We start from the raw sequence: 18,379 nt of genomic DNA, 5'->3' as shown, positions 1-18,379 counted from the left end.
TGTATCAGGAAATAGTCCCTTTGTAGTTAATTCACATTCCCAGACAGATCTCTTCTTTATTAGAAGACTACAATACACGTGCTTGGATGATCACTGAGATTGTGATTGGATTATAGAGACTCACTTGTGACACGAACAAGCAGCTTATGCACGGTGACTGCCAGACGGTCCCCGTGTCCAGCCTGGGTAGCAGAGGTTGACGGGACTGACTGATAACACATCAGGGCGTGGGCTGTCTGGCCAAGTGTCTGTCTGGTGTCATGGTCAATGTCTGGGTCACTGCTTTGCTCTGTAGCCTAGTAACAAGGCAAAGAAGGCACGCATACTCTATTCTCACTGTTTTTAGTTTTTTAGGTGAGGGTAGGATTACATTTTTTATTTGCAATTTATTTATTTCTATTGGAAAACAATGAGTATTTTGAGTTATCAGTGCTGTTGTTCGCAATTTGACAAGTATGAAAATTGTTTAGGTAAAATGTTTAATTAGTAATGTCAAAATGTGATCCGTGCTTGTCTTCAATAAAGGCTACAATCTGAGGGATGCATGTCCAGCTGAGCCAGCTGAAGATGCAGTAATCACCCTGCCCCAGCTGGCTGACCCCTAACAAGGATATACAGAGGTTAGTTCATGTCTAGAGTTTAGAGAAGCCTCCAAATCCTGTCTATTGTCTGTCTGCGTGGGAGGAGTCCAACACGCTGGGATTACATGGCGCTATGTTGTATTTCCGGATTATATGCGAGGAGAGACACACTGCAGCGTAGGGCGAGAGCTGGTGCAGTAGCAGCATCTGGACAAGCGGTTCATCATCTAAGAAACTTCTTCTCTGAGCATTTTTCCTGATGCCTGCAGATGATTTTCATTTCCTATCATACTGCTCGTATTTGTTCAGACAATCTTTTTCCTCCGGTTGCTGTTTTGTGGAAATTTATTTTCTTGTTAATTTATCAACTTTTAATTTTCTAAAATATTCAACAAGACAGAAAACAAAGAAACTTGGAGGACTCTCTGGTGCCAGGCGAAAAGAATCATGTATTTAAACAACAAAAATAATGCCATAAACGTAGAAAGGAGTAAAAAGAACATAAAAGGGAAAACATGTGAGTACAAAGACGGTTTTTTTTTTTTTTTTTATTTGAACATTTTTAACTGCAGGATTGCATTTTATGTGTACATGTCAGTTAGATCAAATCCAATACAGAAATAATCATTCAAAGTAACTCTTGTTGCATCTCACAGTATGATAACAGCTGGATTCCCTTCTTCTTCTCAGGGGCTCACTTGAAGACAATTCCTCGCCAGGAAGAGGTTTTTCCCGTGATGTCTCCAAATTTGGGCAAAAAGGCGGGGACAAAAGAGAATGAGACAGGGGATGAGGCAGCGATGCAGCACACGGCATTTGGAAAGGCCTTGTATGATCTGACCCATTCAGAAAAGGTGATGAATGACCTGATATTTGGACGTCGAGTAGGGCTTTACGAGCTCAGAGGGGAGATTGGGTCTGGCAACTTCTCCCAGGTTAGATTGGGAATTCATGACCTGACCAAAGGTGAGATTTTTGATGCTTTGTCTTTTGTTACCTCCATTATCACATCTTGGGTCATCAGGTAGGAAATGACCATAGGTTGTAAATTTAAAATCATTGTTATTATATCACATATTTACATCAGAAATAATCCAGTTTACATATTGCTTTACTTCCTGTTGTTATCATAAATAATATTAAGTTATTTAAAGCAGAAAACAGTGTGTGATCCACATTCACTGAAGATAAAATATACAATTAAAGTGCAGGTGTAATGTTGAATTGCTCAGAAAAAGCTACGTCTGCCATTTATCTCATACATGAAGCAAACACGGGCAATAAACTGAGTTGTATTTGGCTATCAGCACTCAATACATAAATATGTGCCCGATTGATCCTAATTAACTGCATTTCCCAAAGAAAAGATGTACTACAAGAATGTGATAAAGATGTAAAATCAAGCTTTTCAGGCATTTTATAAGGGACGTTTTTCTTAAGTATCTCTGTTATTTATATATGCTGCAAAGTACACGGGGGCTTTTGTGCCAAATGACCTCATTCACCTGTTAGATGTAAGCTATCAGTTGAATGCATAGACATCACTTCAGTCAGTCTGGGTCACTGCAGATGTCAGAAGACAGCTAATCTCAGCCAGCCACTAATCCATATTGTTTTGTGCTTAGCAGTCAGTGTACTTGGTGTAATATGACAATGATGCTGAAACTCGTTTTTATAGCAGATTATGCAGAGATAAAGAAGATTGAATACAGGAAAAAGGTAGAAAAGAAACTGGAAAACGTTGTTTCCTGGTTTCCTCACTGGTTTTTTTTGTTGGTTTTTTTTGCCTTTTTCTCTCATCTTACAGAAAGAGTAGCTGTAAAAGTCCTGGATAAGGCGCGTTTGGACAAATGCTCTCAGGGTCTTTTTGCCTCTGAAATCTCTTGCATGGAGAAGCTGGCCCACCCCAACATAGTACGCCTGTATGAGGTGGTGGAAACATTCAAGAGGCTCTACCTGGTGATGGAGTATGCCAGCGGAGGAGAGCTGTTCTCCCGCATCAGCACCAGGGGGCGCTTGTCAGACCTGGAGAGCAAGCTTGTCTTTTCACAGGTCCTGTCTGCAGTCAGATATATGGTAAGTTTAGAGAAATGTTCAGCTGATCATTGCTAAGGTTTCGTTTTGCTGGAAAATAAAACAAGTGACACTTAAAAACTTTCATGTGTTTGTATTAAAGTTCTCATATCTTAAAAAAAGTACTACTGTCAGTTATTAAATTGTAAAATAACTTGAACAGTCTTTCTTTCTCTTTTTCCAGCATGGTAATAATATCGTCCACAGGGACCTGAAGGCTGAGAATATCTTTTACACCAGCACATACTGCATTAAAGTGGGTGATTTTGGTTTTAGTACATCCTGCTGCCTCAGCGATGTCCTCTACACATCCTGTGGTTCTCCGCCTTATGCAGCCCCTGAGCTGTTTAAAGAGAAAGGCTACATTGGTCAGTACGTAGATATCTGGGCAATGGGTATTTTGCTTTACTTTATGGTGACTGCCACAATGCCATTTAAAGCCAGTAACACAGGCAGGCTTAAGTGCTGCATCCTGCAGGGCTCTTATACAATCCCCTCTTATGTACCCCAGTCATGCCAGGATATTATCAAGGGCCTCTTGAGGCAACTTCCACTGGATCGCCTAACTATGACACAGATCATGGAGAGTGACTGGATGAGAGGCATTGAATACCCTCAGGCCTATGCACCTTGTAGATCTACCCCCTTTCATCTGGCTGAACCCAACTACATCCTGACGTCAGATGATCTAAATTTAAAAGCAATGCTGGAGGATCTTGGCATCACCAAAGTTCATCTTCTCAACAACAACCTAAACTTGCAGAGCCCCATTACTGGTGCATATCAGATTTTGCTACATCGAATTCAGAAGAGGTCGTCTGTGGAAGCTGTGGGTTACATTCAGACATGCACCAGAGAGTCTCAGAACAGACTCAGATGGAGAGCAGGTTCAGATGGCTTGCTAAACAAGCGCTACTCTGTGGTCTGTGTCATCATGTAGTTTTTGTTTCTTAAAGAAATTAAAGAGTACAGCACCAGCTTTGGAAAACTTGGCTTAGTTTCCTGAAGAACAACCATGAGATGAGAAGAGGGGTACAATTACTAGGAGCCTAGCTCAACAATAAAGACCTGCAGACCAGTGAATGTGGCACCATAAATGTCTTTATTTTTTTATTTTACATACTTTTTCATGTTATTTATCTTCTTTTATCTTTTTTTATTACTGCTCATTCTATCTATCTATCTATCTATCTATCTATCTATCTATCTATCTATCTATCTATCTATCTATCTGTCTGTCTGTCTATCTGTTGTCATATGGAGCTGCTTAAGGGGTGAAATGGTTTCATTTTTGAGTTGTTTTTGGATAGGACGTTATTGTAAATGCCAGTGTACACACCGACACACTCTGTGACCATACTTGGCACTCTTTTGTAGCTTTAACAAAGTGAGCATTTAAGCCAAATGAGCCTGACAGAAATATTATGAGGGCTGACGATGACCCAGGTTCATCCATCGGTAAGGTAACAGGAATGTGGAAGTATCAAAACCCATAAATACATGTTCATTTTTAAAGGAGCAAAGTCTTGATTGGTTTTAACAATACGTGCATGTTTCTGTGTTTTGTTTCACAAGATCATAATACTCCATATATCTGAATTTTAAATATGATTTTAATGTGTTTGTAGGGTTTTCATTCATCTTTTCCCGAAGCTTAGATTCTTTGTTTTATTAACTCTTTGTACTTTGAAAAAAAAATGAATTCCATGTTTATTCATTTCAAATAAAATTACAAAGCAAAAAGCAAAATTACCTTGCTGACACAGTAATGTGTAGCTTGCCCAACAATGTTTACTTTTAAAGTAGACACAGAGATTTATATCTGAAATTAGAGTTCTCTCAATTGCAATTTTTCTGTCCAATTTTAGTTTTTTTTTTTAAGTCTGATCTCCCGACACTGATCTTTGCAGATTTCCATTTTCTTTCTAAAAGCCATAACTGACCATTTTTAATGCAAAATATTATTTTAATAACATTATACTTTTCCTAAAACTGTATTAAGTTAGAGGATCTTCTCTCAATTAAAAAACAACAACTTAAGGGCTCTGCTACTGGAAGTTAGTGCAACTGAAGAGGAGTTTGTGTGCTGTGTCACCTTTACCTGCTTATAATTGTCTTATAAGCAGTTGCAAAAGATTTTTGTAAAATAAATGTCAGTTACTGACATCCTTTACCAGTATGACAGGACGTCCACCCTCTTCTCTGTTTTGTCTTTTGTCCACTTTCCAGTTAGTGCTTTGATGCTTTGCTCATACCTAGGTTGCTAGATCTGTACTCTGGCCAGCTCTAGCTTTAGCCATTAGCTTTTTAAAAATGTTCATGTTTAGCTGTGTGAGGGTGATTTAAGCGTCTGATTAGGTTTGATGCTAAACCATATACTTGCACAGTTATGCGCATGTTATGCTAGCATGAAATACACCGGCTCATAAGCAGACTTACGGTAGGTCAGTCACCATTCTGGGCTGAGAAAGCTGAGAAATTGATGGATTGCAGTTCCTGGGCAGCGCATTGGTGCAGCATGACTGAAAATTATTGACTTAGACCAGCGGTGGGAAATTTTCCCAAGGGCCCATATGAAGCACCAATAAACTGAAGTCAGTTCAGATCAATATTAATTTTATTTTTTTATAAACCACTACTGGTAAGGGTAGATCTTACAATTTAGTAATGAAATTGTGAAATAGCATAGTAAAATACCAACATTTCACTATTTAATCAACATTACCAAAACCAACTGTGAACAAATGGCCATGTTTTCTTTTGCAAAATTTCAAAAACTTTCTGTAGACTGTTACTGCACATACTTTAGGTTTTTCATTTTTTCTTCTTCACTAAGAGACATCTGGTCTATTTTGGGCTTGAACAAATAGATTAAAGTCGCCTTGGATCACCCAGAGAGGTGATCATTACAGAGAGAGGCTTTGTATTTGGATTTGTTGAACTTTATCACTGAAATTGTTTGTTCGTATATAAAGGTAGATCAAAAGTTTATTTTAGTCACTTTATCTTGGATCTGCTTCAAAAGTTTTCCCTGTCACATTTGGACAGCCAGTGGTTGTAACACATGTAAAACAAGTTTGTCCCATTTCAGGCCGAGCCTATCAAAACTTACAAATCACTCCTTCTTGTAGTCCCTTTCACTGAGTGCATTGATGCCAGCTCATGCATGATCTAAAAGTCGGTCATTATCCAACATACAAAGATGTGCTGTGTCGTGAACATTGCAGCTCTCATCCAGAGCCAAGGAGAAAAAGTCAAATCATCTCCTTTGTTTATGAACTGAAGCTCCAGATTTCCCACAATATCCTCGATCTGTTTTGTTTATTTATTTATGTATTTATTTTGGTTGCCTATGAAGCACTCTGGTTGTTTTAAATTCTTTTTTTCTTGGGCCATTATAGTGCTGCAGAGTCCACCAAGCTTTCTTTGATAAACACCTCAAGTTCTCCTTTTTCTCCACAAAATAAGCACAGCAAGTTTACTTTCAAGTTCAGTAAATAAATATGTAAAAGTCCATGTATTCTTAAAAACTCTGCATTTTGCCTCAGTCTTTCTTTTTTTAATGTGAACCGACATCTCTCAGAAATAGCACGCTCACACCTCTCATAAATAAAAGGTACAAAGTTGTGTTGTGATTTCCTTCCTTCAGGCCATTCTTTGATGGGAAATCTACCAAAGAGTGTTTGGTGGTTGAAACTGCACGTTTGTCCAGTCATTACAGTTCTGTTACATATTTGTGTCACATATTAGACAAATATTTTTCATTCACTGCATTCACTGGTCAGAGTGAAAGTAAGTAGCTGTGGTGACAAGCTTGGGAGTTTTATTAAAGTCTTAAATTATCACAGTAATAAATATAATGTCAATTTCAAATAACTTTTCTAAGTGTAATCTTTTGCAACTTCTTTCATCTAGGTACTTGATTTGTTTCCCTTTTTTTTTACATTTTCATAATAACCATGATTTATAGGTATCACTCATGTCTCTGGCACCAAATCTGTTTCACTTTGCAATTTTTGGAAACAAAATGAACCAAATGATGAATGGGATTCACACATTTATGTTCCCGTTGTATTTTAATGACTTCACAAATAGATGAGTGCCGCTTACCAGCAGCAGTTAAAAAGCGAAGATGAACAGGGGAAAAAAAGTCTCTACTCAAGTTTTTTTAAAACATAAATTCCTCTGCTTCTCTAATATGTGTTCAAACACCACTTTTCCTGTAATGCACCACTTTTGTTTCAGTGTAGGGTGATTTTCCACATGTTTTGATTTCATGTTCCCCCCCTCTTAAACAAAGATGCTAAAATTTCTGCTCAGGCTGCCAACCAGCCAGCTCTTTCTGCCTCAGCATGCACATTCATCAGCATTACTGTTGTATAAACACGAAGGAACAAAGCCTCAGCAACGAAAACCTTTTTAAGCTGCAACCCAATTCTTTGACCTCCGATGGTGGTACAACTACTAATCATACTCGATGCAATTTTGGATGTCCATCAATATTCTTTATGCCACTGATGTCTCAGTAATTATTTTGTATTTGTCAGACTATCCATCACTTTTGCCTTTCAGCTAAGTTGGCAACCTTTTCAAACAAATACTTCGACTGCATGCAAGGAAGATACGATTTTTAAAATCTCGATTGCCCTGTGCTAAAAAGTTTTTTTGTTTTTTTTTTAGCAATACCAATCATTCTCACTTCTTTCTCACGTGTACATTAGCTGTCAGCAGTGTTCATATTAATTCTTTAATCAACAAACACAAGAAAATTAGTACATGAGCCATACTTTACCAACTTGCTTCATCTTGTTGCATGCAAGAAAAAAAAGGTCTCTGCAGAGCAGCATTGTGTGAAAGCACCTACATTACTCACAGCGAGATTTTATCACTTGCAAGTCTCAGCAGTAGCACAGATCAATGAATGTGCCCAGCACTGTCAAATCAGATCATACTGCTGTTAATCATCATTCACAGATACTTCATTGAAGATTTGCCTGTGCCTGATTTCTTTCTCAAGAATTTCCTTTTTGTCTCCCTCCTTGTGTCAGAGGATTTAAATCTTGATATTACAGTCGCTTATTTTGTTATTATTAAACTGAAGAATTTGTGCATTTTGTGCAATTTGAAGCTCCACTAAAAGGAAAAATAGAGAATGCAGCAATTTTATTTGTTGGAGGTGGACAAAGACTATCAGAGCATGCAAGGGCAAACCATGTGCATCCATCACTCTAACACAAACTTTAATAGTAATCTCTGTATTGCAGTCTTCTTTGTATTATTGAAGTAGTAGTTAAACGTCAAGGTCTTTTATGATTGGGGCTGTTTACTAAAACTGATGTTTAGGACTGCACACCCAGGATTAGAAATGTTTTATTTGAATTAAGTAAGGGAGGAGCATTAAAACAGCCTCATGAAATCTCTTGAAGAGACCGCACATGTAGACATAAATACTGGCACGGATGGTACGCAGTATGAAAATAATATGATAATATGCATTTACCAAAGGTTTTTAAGTCCAGCTTGTTTATTTATTCAGACTTAAATTCATCCCATTCTGCATATACTGTGATTAACTGTGTGACAGCAAGAAAACATCAAAGCCTCTGTGACCATGATACAAAAAGTTATGTTTATTTGCGTATATATACTGTAGTAAAACGTGCAAACAAAATACATGAAAATATATGAAAAGATTAACATTTAAAACATGGACAAAATTATGACTATTTTATTTTTGCTGATTTCAAAAAGTAATTAAAGACTTGTGTTTGAAAGACATCTGGACACATTACATAGGAGCCAGCTATTCTAAATAGTACAACATTTACACTCAATGACAATTTAGATTATTAAGCAGCTTGTTGAATATCACATGTCTTAAAAGGCAAGAAACAGTAGCAAATATTTTCAGTGAATTCATTGAAATATTTCCAGCCATGCATTGATATTAATTCTTCTGTGGCCATTTAGCTCGAAGAGTCCAACCCAAAAAGAGCAAAGTGCCGAAACTTTAAGCGCTTGACCCTTATATTTGCACAGAGTGAAAGCAAAAGTAATGCTACAAGATTTCTTGGCAGGCTTCCACAACTGCCTCCCGTAAGACACCATAAAAACCACCATAAAACCACACATTGCTCGTTTATAAGATAGCAGATGGCAGAAAGATGAACGGGGGCCAATGTTAGCTGGCAGCTGCCCTCAGCCTCTCCTTGAATGTCGTCGATGTCGCTGTTAAGAACAGAGACAACAGTGTGAACATCAGTTTTTAAAATGCACAAGCAAATCCTCAGGCCGCAAAATGGTTTTAGGGATTACCATATCACTGAGCTTCCATGGTCTCTCGTCAATTTTTTTCATCAGTTCATTTACCCACGTTTCTTTTGGGTCTGTGCAGAGGATACGGCCCTTCCTCATGGTGAAGCTGAAAGATAATTGGCACAGGTGAGGATTATTTTTAGCATGCAAATAAAACAGACATGGGTTAAAGAAAGAAAAAATCACTGCGAGTTCAGAGAGGTTGCTGTGTTAAAGTGCTAAAATGGAAGTTTTGTATGTACGTTCACTTTCCACTTAGATTTTTGCTAGTTTCACTGTAATTATCATTATTATTATATAACAATGAAGGGGGTATTTGTCAGAGGAGCCCCTTAAAGACATCATGTCATGGGTGTTACAGTACAGACGCAACCAGAAAAGCATTTTTGTGACTGTTTATTTAACAATAATAACGTCACTATTTGTTGTACATCCACTTACATTACAGCTGGGATGTTGCAGCCTCCATCTGTCTTCTGATGTCTGTACTTCACTGCATGTTTTTGAGCAGCGGGGCTCATTGATCTCACATACTTTAGACAGCAGTTATCATAGGACACTGAAAACATAAAATCACCATTTAACAACATGATCAAATTTGCACAACAAAGATATATTGTTTAAGACAAGTACGCAGTGAAGCAACATCTACCCACGCACACACTTCAGCAATAAAACAACCTCCTTTATCTCTTCATGCCTCTTTATTGCATGCTGCATATATGACACTGTTTTCAGATTTCTTTCTTTAAAATTGCTGTACCTTGTGCCAATGCCAGACAGACACAGGAAAGGATCAGCAGGAAGAACAGAGTGTTGAACCGCATGGCGAGGTCTGTTGTGGCAGCGCTGAAAAAAAAAATACAGGTTTATACATATAAGAAATATAAGTTTTTCCCTGCAATCAACATTATAGGCCTTATCACTCTGTGGTTATGGTGCCTCAACCCCTCCCATGCGTTCATGATTTACATCTCAAACCTTGAACCTTGAACAAATATTGTACATTAACTGGACTTGTTACCGAAACGTATCATTAATCTTTTAAGCTCAGCTGGTAAAGAAATGTTACCCTATTTGCAAAAATAGGACTACTTAGCTTTGGCCATTAGACCACAAAATGTGAATTAATATGCATCCAATGCCCAAATGTGTTAAGGAAACAAGATTCAAAACAAATAAACATCAAATCAGTTTCTATTTGAATCTATTCTATTATCTATTTAAATGATTTTATAGCAAAATGTGTTATAAGATCATTACTTTCATTTAAGTATTCTTACAAATACTGCAAAACTTACCGAAACTAATCAAATGCAATACTAATATTACTATACTAATAAAATTAAATGATAATAAATAAACCTATAATTAGTAAAGCATCCATGTGAAAACCAAGCGCAATGTCTGTTTGTAAAAACGAATATGATAACTCACCTCCTGTTCTCCAGGTGTAGACTGAAGCTCTAACGTTGTGTTTATCAACTTGTGCAGGCACAGCACTCTTATAAAGACACTCAGGGGCAGTATCATATTTCCATAACCTTTGTACCAAGACTTTTTTTTTAACTCTTGTTTGATGAATGCCTTTAAGGCGTCAGCCTCAGGTTTCTTGATTGGCATTGCAATTTTATGTTTTGCTGATTTTTTTTCAAAAAAAAAAAAAAAAAATGTAAAAACACTTGAATGAACTTGCACTGATAGAAACTTGACTTTTTGCATTTTCGTGCAAAGGCACGTGTCCGTGAGGGATCAAGCTGGTCAGGTGCAATGCACGCTGATTAAAAAGACTGGTTTTGCGTATGAAAGACAAGATTGGGCCAATATAACGATAAAAGGTGAAACAAAGAGTGACATGTCCCCTAATACTGATCAAACAAAGACAGCAGTTAGTTTCCAGTAACTAGGTGGATCCCAGTTTATTTCTCATGTTGTTGACATGCCCTACTTTGGTGCCTTTAAAAAAGTTCAGGCATTAGATCATATAATTTTTCAGTCAGTCAGCAAAAAAAATCCAAGTTAGAGCACGCTTAAATGAATGCACAATAAATGCAAACGTTTGTGCTTATTCTCTTTAAAAAAAAATCCTATTTGTTTCGTTTCATATCTTTCACGTGGTTGTCAGTGCCACACCTGCCTCAGTTGCATTCAAACAGACTGCCGGCGTGTGAAGGCGGAGGTTAAACAAATGTTTAGTGTCTACATTATGCTTTATTTATCTGAAATATACATCTTTAACCATAACATTTACTCCTATGTTGCTTGAGGCTCTTGTAATTGGAGTGTGGCATACTGTACTCTAAAGGTTTCTCAATATGTAACTGTGACACTGACAGTTACATATTGAGAAATACTGTTGAATGGCTGCTGAATGAAGGTGTTAAGTGCATTCTTACTTGCGTAACTTGTTCTCAATTCTTGTCCAAAAAGTTCTGCTGGGGAAATCCTTGTACTTAACAGCATTTAATGACATTAACAGAATAACAGACTTGAACATGGGAACTTTTTTGGTAAACTTTAGGTGAATATCTACAACAATGATCCCTGGGCTTGGGCTCCAATACGAATCTGTGGCTGTTGACAGTTACATGGGTAACATCTAAACTGTGAATCTTGACTGTTGCTGAGATATACGGGTGGTAAGGTTGAAATTTGGTCTTGACAACATGAAGACATGGACCCAACCTGCTAACTAAAAATTCATGATAGTAAAATTAGAAAAAGACTGAACTAGTAGGGCTTGTCTGGAAGGGTTGCTGTGTATAGTGTGTAAGTCTATTCTCTCTTAAAAGAACAACTTAGGTTGGCAAAGTTACACCTAAGCAAACCATTAAACATCTGGAATAATTAGACAGATAACACAAAGTGGAAATGTGTGGCTATAATGCACAGCATCACATTTGGAGAAAACCAGACACAGCGCAAACATCTCATTCCAACTGTCAAGCACGGTGGTAGAGGTTGGAGCTTGTCACAGGATCTCCAACATCTTGCAGTGACTGAGTTGACCATGAACTCATCTTTATATCAAAGTACTCTATAATCAATGTGAGGTCATCTGGCACGGTCAAAGGTTGGTCATGTGACAGGATGATCCTAAGCACAACTGCAAATCTACAACAGAATGGCTACAAAAGAAATAAATCAAAGTGTTGCAATGGCCCAGTCAAAGCCCAGACCTCAACCTGTTTGAAATGTAGTGGTGGTAGGAGAGAGAGAGCTGTGCATAAACGAATCCCTGCAAACCTCAATGAACTGAAGCAACACTGTAAGGAAGCGTGGGCCAAAATTCCCCTACAACCATAAGAGATCGATGAATCTTACAGAAAACAGTTACTTTAATCTATTGCTGCCCAAATAATTAATCGTGGGTTTTACTTAGTTTTTCTACACACTGCTTCTGATTTATTTTGATTTTGTTTCTGTTAAATAAATAATGGCACAGTGTAACATGTTGTGTTGTAGTTCATCTAAGGTTTTTTTTTAAATCATGAACTGATACATAAAACTTTAGAACTGAATGAAGGCGTACTTTCTTTTTACCATCACTCTCAAATTTGGTAGATATTAAAATGATTATCAATTATAACCCTAAAAAATATGGTTATTATATATTATACAACATACAGACAGCACAGGCAGTTCATCTAAATTCACACACATTAGTATAAAAACACAATCATAGAAGCAAAACTGACATTTTTTAATATACGCACAGCACTGCTAATAGTATACCACATATGTCATATTTTATATTTATTTTATTGAGAAAACTATTTGTAGATATTTTTAAAAATCCAAAAGAAAACAACAAAATCTACAAGTTGGCCACCACATGCAAGAGAAAATTAAATAGGTATAATTAAGTAATGAGGTTAAATAAACAAAGTATCCTACTCTCCACTGAGCAGGAGCAGACTATTACCACACAGCCATTATGGTGCAAAGGGCTTCTGCACTGGAGCATAAGTGCGCTTGCATAATTGCTGATTGTATCAAACTGCAAAATCAGAGCAGTGGCTGCCACAGCCATAACAGTCAAATATCCAACTAATAAGACATTTCTGTTTATGTCAAAATAAATTACCCTTTAAACAGAAAAATAAGGATTTAGTTGAATATTAAAATTCCAGAACAGAAAACAATTCCCATTTCTTGAGTCTTTTCTTTCTTTGGAAATTGTGTAACTTGATAAGATCTTTCTGACACGCTAACAGCATATTTACTACATACAAACATAAGATTTTCCTTTAGATCTCTTGATAAATTCATCTTAAAGCCTCATTTGACTGAATCACTCTCAAACACTGTAATCTTTTCATCTGATAACATAAATCTTCACACCCCCACCTATATTTTAAGAGCACACAGTAAATGTATGGTGTTTTTCTATAGAAAAAGAAACATTTTGATGTCTATCACAGAATAAAGACGAAAGGTTTGTTGTTGTTCATTTACTCTTAAATGTGTGGAAATTCCCTGCAGGTGTTACGCAAAGTTTTATCGGACCATAAAGACTTTATATCAGCATAGTTCACGAGGCCTTCCGGAAATATGAGAACTCCATTTTGACCCTTGAAACTTACCAAAAAGGGGACATAAAAAAGAGACAACAAGTCTTTGTATTTTCAAGTCATAAGTGCAGGTTTATATAACATTAATGTTGCCCAACCTTACGTGACAATAATAATTGCCTTTTAGGCTCAGATATATTGACTTCAGAACCAATATTAGTCCGATATGTGCGGTGTAGGGATACATGTTAGCGCAACATTAAACGCTTGTTTACATTCTTCAGTATTCTCAGAAAACCTGACTTTAATGTGGGAAACTTGAGCTGTAAGAGTACATCAGGATGTACATGCATCTTCCCTACAGTCATATTAAGTTCTGACAGATGATAAACTTTGCATTAAAGATACTTGTCAGAATCCATCTATGCATATCCACCCATGTTAATTCCTGACAAGAGGCTCCTGCGGCACATTTAGAAGGATTCTTTTTGAACGCCCTGTGACAGGTACTAATGAGCCTCAAGCGGCTAAGTGGACATCTGATAGCACTCTTCGGTGTGAAGTGTGCCACTGACCTGTCCCTTTCTTTTTCTTTTGTGCCTGCAGGATACTTGTGCTCACTTCAGTTATTTACTGCTCCCACATGCAACCTGCATGTGTCGTAAAGAAAGAATCTGCATTTGATGCCACCCAGGCTCTAAAGACGTTTACATACGTTCAGATTGCTCTGATTAAATTGTCTCTATTTTTTTTTTTTTTTTTGGAGGGGCAATTCTGGTCTTGCAGTGAATATTTCATGTTAGATGTGCGGGTTTGATCACAGTACAATTCAACTGAACATTCATTGGCAAACCAATGAGTAACTTTCTAAGAAAAAAAAGGTTGTTGGCTGTGCAGAGCTCTGTTCCTGTATGTGACTGCATATTTGAAAAATCCTGATGGATTAATGGTATTGAGTATTTGTCAGAAGATGATGGTCTGCTGCCAAAGCTACTTGGACTCTGTCTGTGCAAAGATGCACAGTGTTGTCTTCAGCATTCCCGTCAGATAATGTGATATGTTGTTTTATCCCTTCATTATCGCTGTCATTTAACATCTCCAAGAATACATTTATCATTGTGTGAGAAACTTTACTTTGGCACACAGTACAAAAAAAAAAAGAAGCAGCAGTATAGATGAGGACAGGGCTTTTTACTCGCTGCAGACTGAATAATGATACTGATTTAACATTTACTTCTCTTGCAACGATCCATTTGTAAACTGCAGTGTACCAAAAAAAGGAAAAATGAAAGCAAACACATGGGAAAGCTATCCAAAACAAGTTAGCTTCTACTATTTCTTTTTCAGTTTTATTATTATTGCTTTATTTTGAAGCAAAGGTCAAGGAGTTGCAAATCCGTCCTTTCTTTCCTTCCTTCCGCTCTTCCTTTCTTTTGGAAGCATGCCTGTGAGGAGGCCTTCAAAATTCATTTGAGGTTTAAATTTTAACTGACTACTTTCTGGAAGGAAAAATAACCGTGTCAACATGATCAAAAGGTTCTTTAATCTCAGGGGCATTGATTTGTGCCGCAAACGTCACTATGATTCGGCCTTTTTGCTTTTCATGTCAACATTAAATCAACATAGAAACCAGGACATGAATACAACAAACAGGCGTAAGTTTACTATAATCTTACAGGCCTCTGCAATAACAAGTATTTTTTATTGTCTTTTGATGTTAGGTTAGGACATCAGACCTTCAGTAGTGCAATAAGGAGATTTTATATATTCATAAACATATATAAACATACACAAAGCCACCTCTAGAGATGCAACAATTTCCCAGAAGTTCCGGGAACCTTAATGGCCAATTTCACAGAACATTTATTGCAGTATCAAAATAAAACCTGATTGTGATGGCAGAACTGACACAGACCACAGTGGCAGACAAATCTATGTGTGCATGTTATGTAGTAATGTGGATAGTAAGATTAGGTTGATGCATATTCCTGTCCTGTCCCAGACCTGTAATTTATTCCATCCATATATCAGCGATGTACTTTGCTGAGGGTTGCGGGGGCTTGGATTCTGTTTGAGCTATGACTGTGAGACTGTGAGAGGCAAGACACGGGTCACCAGTCAATCACAAAGCTGACTCTAATGATAGGTGAGTAATTTTACACCTGCAGGCACTTAGAGTTGTCTGTCAGAGTCTGGAAAAATGTATTGCAGACTCAGGGAGAAAATGAGAACACTTGGAGAACACTTCAAACACATTTGGCACACTAGAAAACCCAAAACAAATTACCAAATATGCACATTTTTTGCGGGATTCAAGTTGAAATGAAAGACAACACTGCTAAACTTTATGGACCAAAGAGTATGGCACATTACAGCTGTATACCACGGACCATGGAAAACCAGAGGATGAAGCTCCCAGTGCACTGGATTTGTGCTGATGTTAACGCCATAGGAGCTTTGAAATTTCTAAGCAATATATGCCTCATCACTCATCAAGCTCACTCTGCAACTTTACGGTGCTGTGGTTGCTAAACATTTCCACTTTGCAATAATATCACTGACAATCAATTGTCGAGTATCTTGGAGGGAATCCTGCAGCATTACTATGGTTGAGCTGTTTAGAATGACTCATTCTTTTACAAATGTTTGTAAAGGCAGGCTGCATGGCTAGGATCTTTTATATGCATGTGCCAATGGGGCGGAAAACAGCTGAATTCAAAGACTAAGACATGTGGCCCAATACTTTTGTCCATATAATGTGGCTACGTTGAGCATTTTTGGAGTTTTTAATTTTCCCCTAGCAGTTTTATTTTATTCTAATGTATTATGCAATCAGCTCTGCCCTTCAAATGACAAGTTTCAGTAGATAAGATCCAACATTACACCACTGAACAAATAACATGGTTTTGGATTTTGTGGAAGAAAGTTACATAACCATAATTACCCCCTGTTTTTGTAGGGGACTCCCCCAAGGGTTTCATCTTTAGGTATTAGTTACAAAACTCTGGAAAATGAGAAGCCTGTTATGTAAAAAGTATTGTGAATCTTGGACTACTTCAAAGTAGATGTTATCATTACACAGATATTACACATATCAGGAAGGCAGAAAGTCAGGTTTTGCACCACACATGGATTCTGACTGAAAGACTACTTTTTACCCTCGTAATAATGCTACAGGATCTGCCATGATGGGTTTTGACTCGTTATGATAGAAACACCATCGAATGCATTAAAGTTTGGTGAGCGTTATAGAGCCAGTTTGCTATTCGTATGCGGGGGAGTGTGTTCCAACTTTTGAGTGAGGGGTGTTTGTTGCCCGTAGACGCAAACACAGTGATGCACAGTGGACATTCGCCACACCAGTGGATAAGTACAAAAGAGAAACTGATATGACCCAAAGCAGAAGCCAAGCTCGTCTGATGGATGACAGCCCTCAGCAGCAAAGAGTATAAACACATGCAGTGGCTTGTTTGAGGGGAGCCTGAGGGGAAATCTCAAGCACGATTATTTCGATTATTATTACCAACTTTTGGTCAACTCAGGCAAACTCTTATGAAATGTCCTCTTTTCAGTGTTCCTTAACCACATTTGAGCAAAGAAGGCAAAGATCTGGTTTGTATTTATGACTGTGTTGTATTTAACTATTGTTTTATGCCTAACTTACATTTCTTAATCTAGTTCATAACTAAGCAGATGGCTCAGCAGGGAAAGACCATTTATTGGAAGATGAAAAGCAGGGGTATACTTACCATTATCACCAAATAATGAATCACGTAATACCAATATTCCCACATTACAACATTTCTAATCGTAACAGGATGATTACCCTGTTATCTTCAGGAAGAATGTTGTATTACGATAAGAGATGGTCTGGAAAGTTTAACAAGTGCTATGGGAAATGCAATTTCAAGTTGGCTCAACTTACAAAAGGCTCTTGAAAGCTGATGAACATATAGCTGCTAACAAAGGCCTTTTAAAAGAAGGCTAAAATTATTAACATTTTATTATTAGAAAGAATTTCAAATATTTTCAATTTAATTAAACATTCTCACCATAAAAACACAGTGTCACAGCTTTGCCTTCACTGTCTGAGCATGCACTATCTGTATTTTATGATATTTTATGAATGTTTAAGCTCTAAGAGTGATTCTTGAGCCACTACAACCACATCAACACTTGTAGCCAAACTAAACGTGCACATGTACAGTCTCAGCATTACACTTTTTTAAAGAAAGTTTAACACAGTTGTCTGTTAAACATGCAAAGAAAAAAGAGAAAAGAAAACAACTCAGTGCTTTACATTTCACTTCAGGCACTTTCCAAACTGCCAGACTCAACACCACAAAGACTATGGCTTGAAGGGTGTACTAGAAAGTGAGATTAATGGCCTACTAAGCTATGTTGGGCTTAAAGTTGTAGTTTCTGTGTCACAGAAGTGCTTGTTATAAATTACCGTGGTAACTTATGCCAAACACATCACCTGGTCAGGTGCACGTTATGTTTCCCAGTGTTAATTTAAAATCTTATGGAAGCACCATAATTTGAATGATTCTTTTATTTACAGCATGCAGTATAACGCAATATAGATTCTCTGCTGGAATATATTTTATATGTGCAAGAAAACCACACAGTAAAGTGCAAACTGAAGGTTGCATACTTGAGTCGAATCTACAGCTAAGTCTCTTTCACACTACTTGAATTGCAGCTAAAAGAACACAGAACACACACCAACAATACCGCTTCAGTCAGTGAAATTAATTTCCAATTGACTGGCCCAGAAACCACAGCTCTTAAGTGTCTAATGTGTAGCCACACCTTAATCACTTAACCACCATTTATCTTCATGATCCTCTGATAATGTCTCTGATTGGAATAGGCGTCACTCATAGGGATCAT

The 18,379-nt window shown here is 37.4% G+C and overlaps 2 protein-coding genes across 2 annotated transcripts; one reads left to right on the top strand and one right to left on the bottom strand.

Moving 5' to 3' along the window:
- Nucleotides 1-1,174: 1,174 nt before the first annotated feature.
- LOC120724563 (serine/threonine-protein kinase NIM1-like) lies at nucleotides 1,175-6,766 on the top strand. Its single transcript, XM_040016817.1, has 2 exons — nucleotides 1,175-2,657; nucleotides 2,839-6,766. Exons 1-2 carry the CDS (start codon nucleotides 2,229-2,231, stop codon nucleotides 3,592-3,594), a joined length of 1,185 nt encoding a protein of 394 aa, XP_039872751.1. The 5' UTR covers nucleotides 1,175-2,228; the 3' UTR covers nucleotides 3,595-6,766.
- Nucleotides 6,767-8,269: 1,503 nt separating this feature from the next.
- On the bottom strand, nucleotides 8,270-10,534 carry ccl25a (chemokine (C-C motif) ligand 25a). Its single transcript, XM_040016827.1, has 5 exons — nucleotides 10,407-10,534; nucleotides 9,733-9,818; nucleotides 9,411-9,528; nucleotides 8,970-9,075; nucleotides 8,270-8,882 (listed from the first exon to the last, which is right to left on the bottom strand). Exons 2-5 carry the CDS (start codon nucleotides 9,794-9,796, stop codon nucleotides 8,853-8,855), a joined length of 318 nt encoding a protein of 105 aa, XP_039872761.1. The 5' UTR covers nucleotides 9,797-9,818; nucleotides 10,407-10,534; the 3' UTR covers nucleotides 8,270-8,852.
- Between the last annotated feature and the right edge of the window lie 7,845 nt (nucleotides 10,535-18,379).

Source organism: Simochromis diagramma, unplaced genomic scaffold (assembly GCF_900408965.1).
Source record: "Simochromis diagramma unplaced genomic scaffold, fSimDia1.1 OVJJ01000205.1, whole genome shotgun sequence".
NCBI lineage: Eukaryota > Metazoa > Chordata > Actinopteri > Cichliformes > Cichlidae > Simochromis > Simochromis diagramma.
The sequence above is the reverse complement of the archived record's forward strand: the minus strand, read 5'-3'. Positions and strand labels throughout refer to the sequence as shown.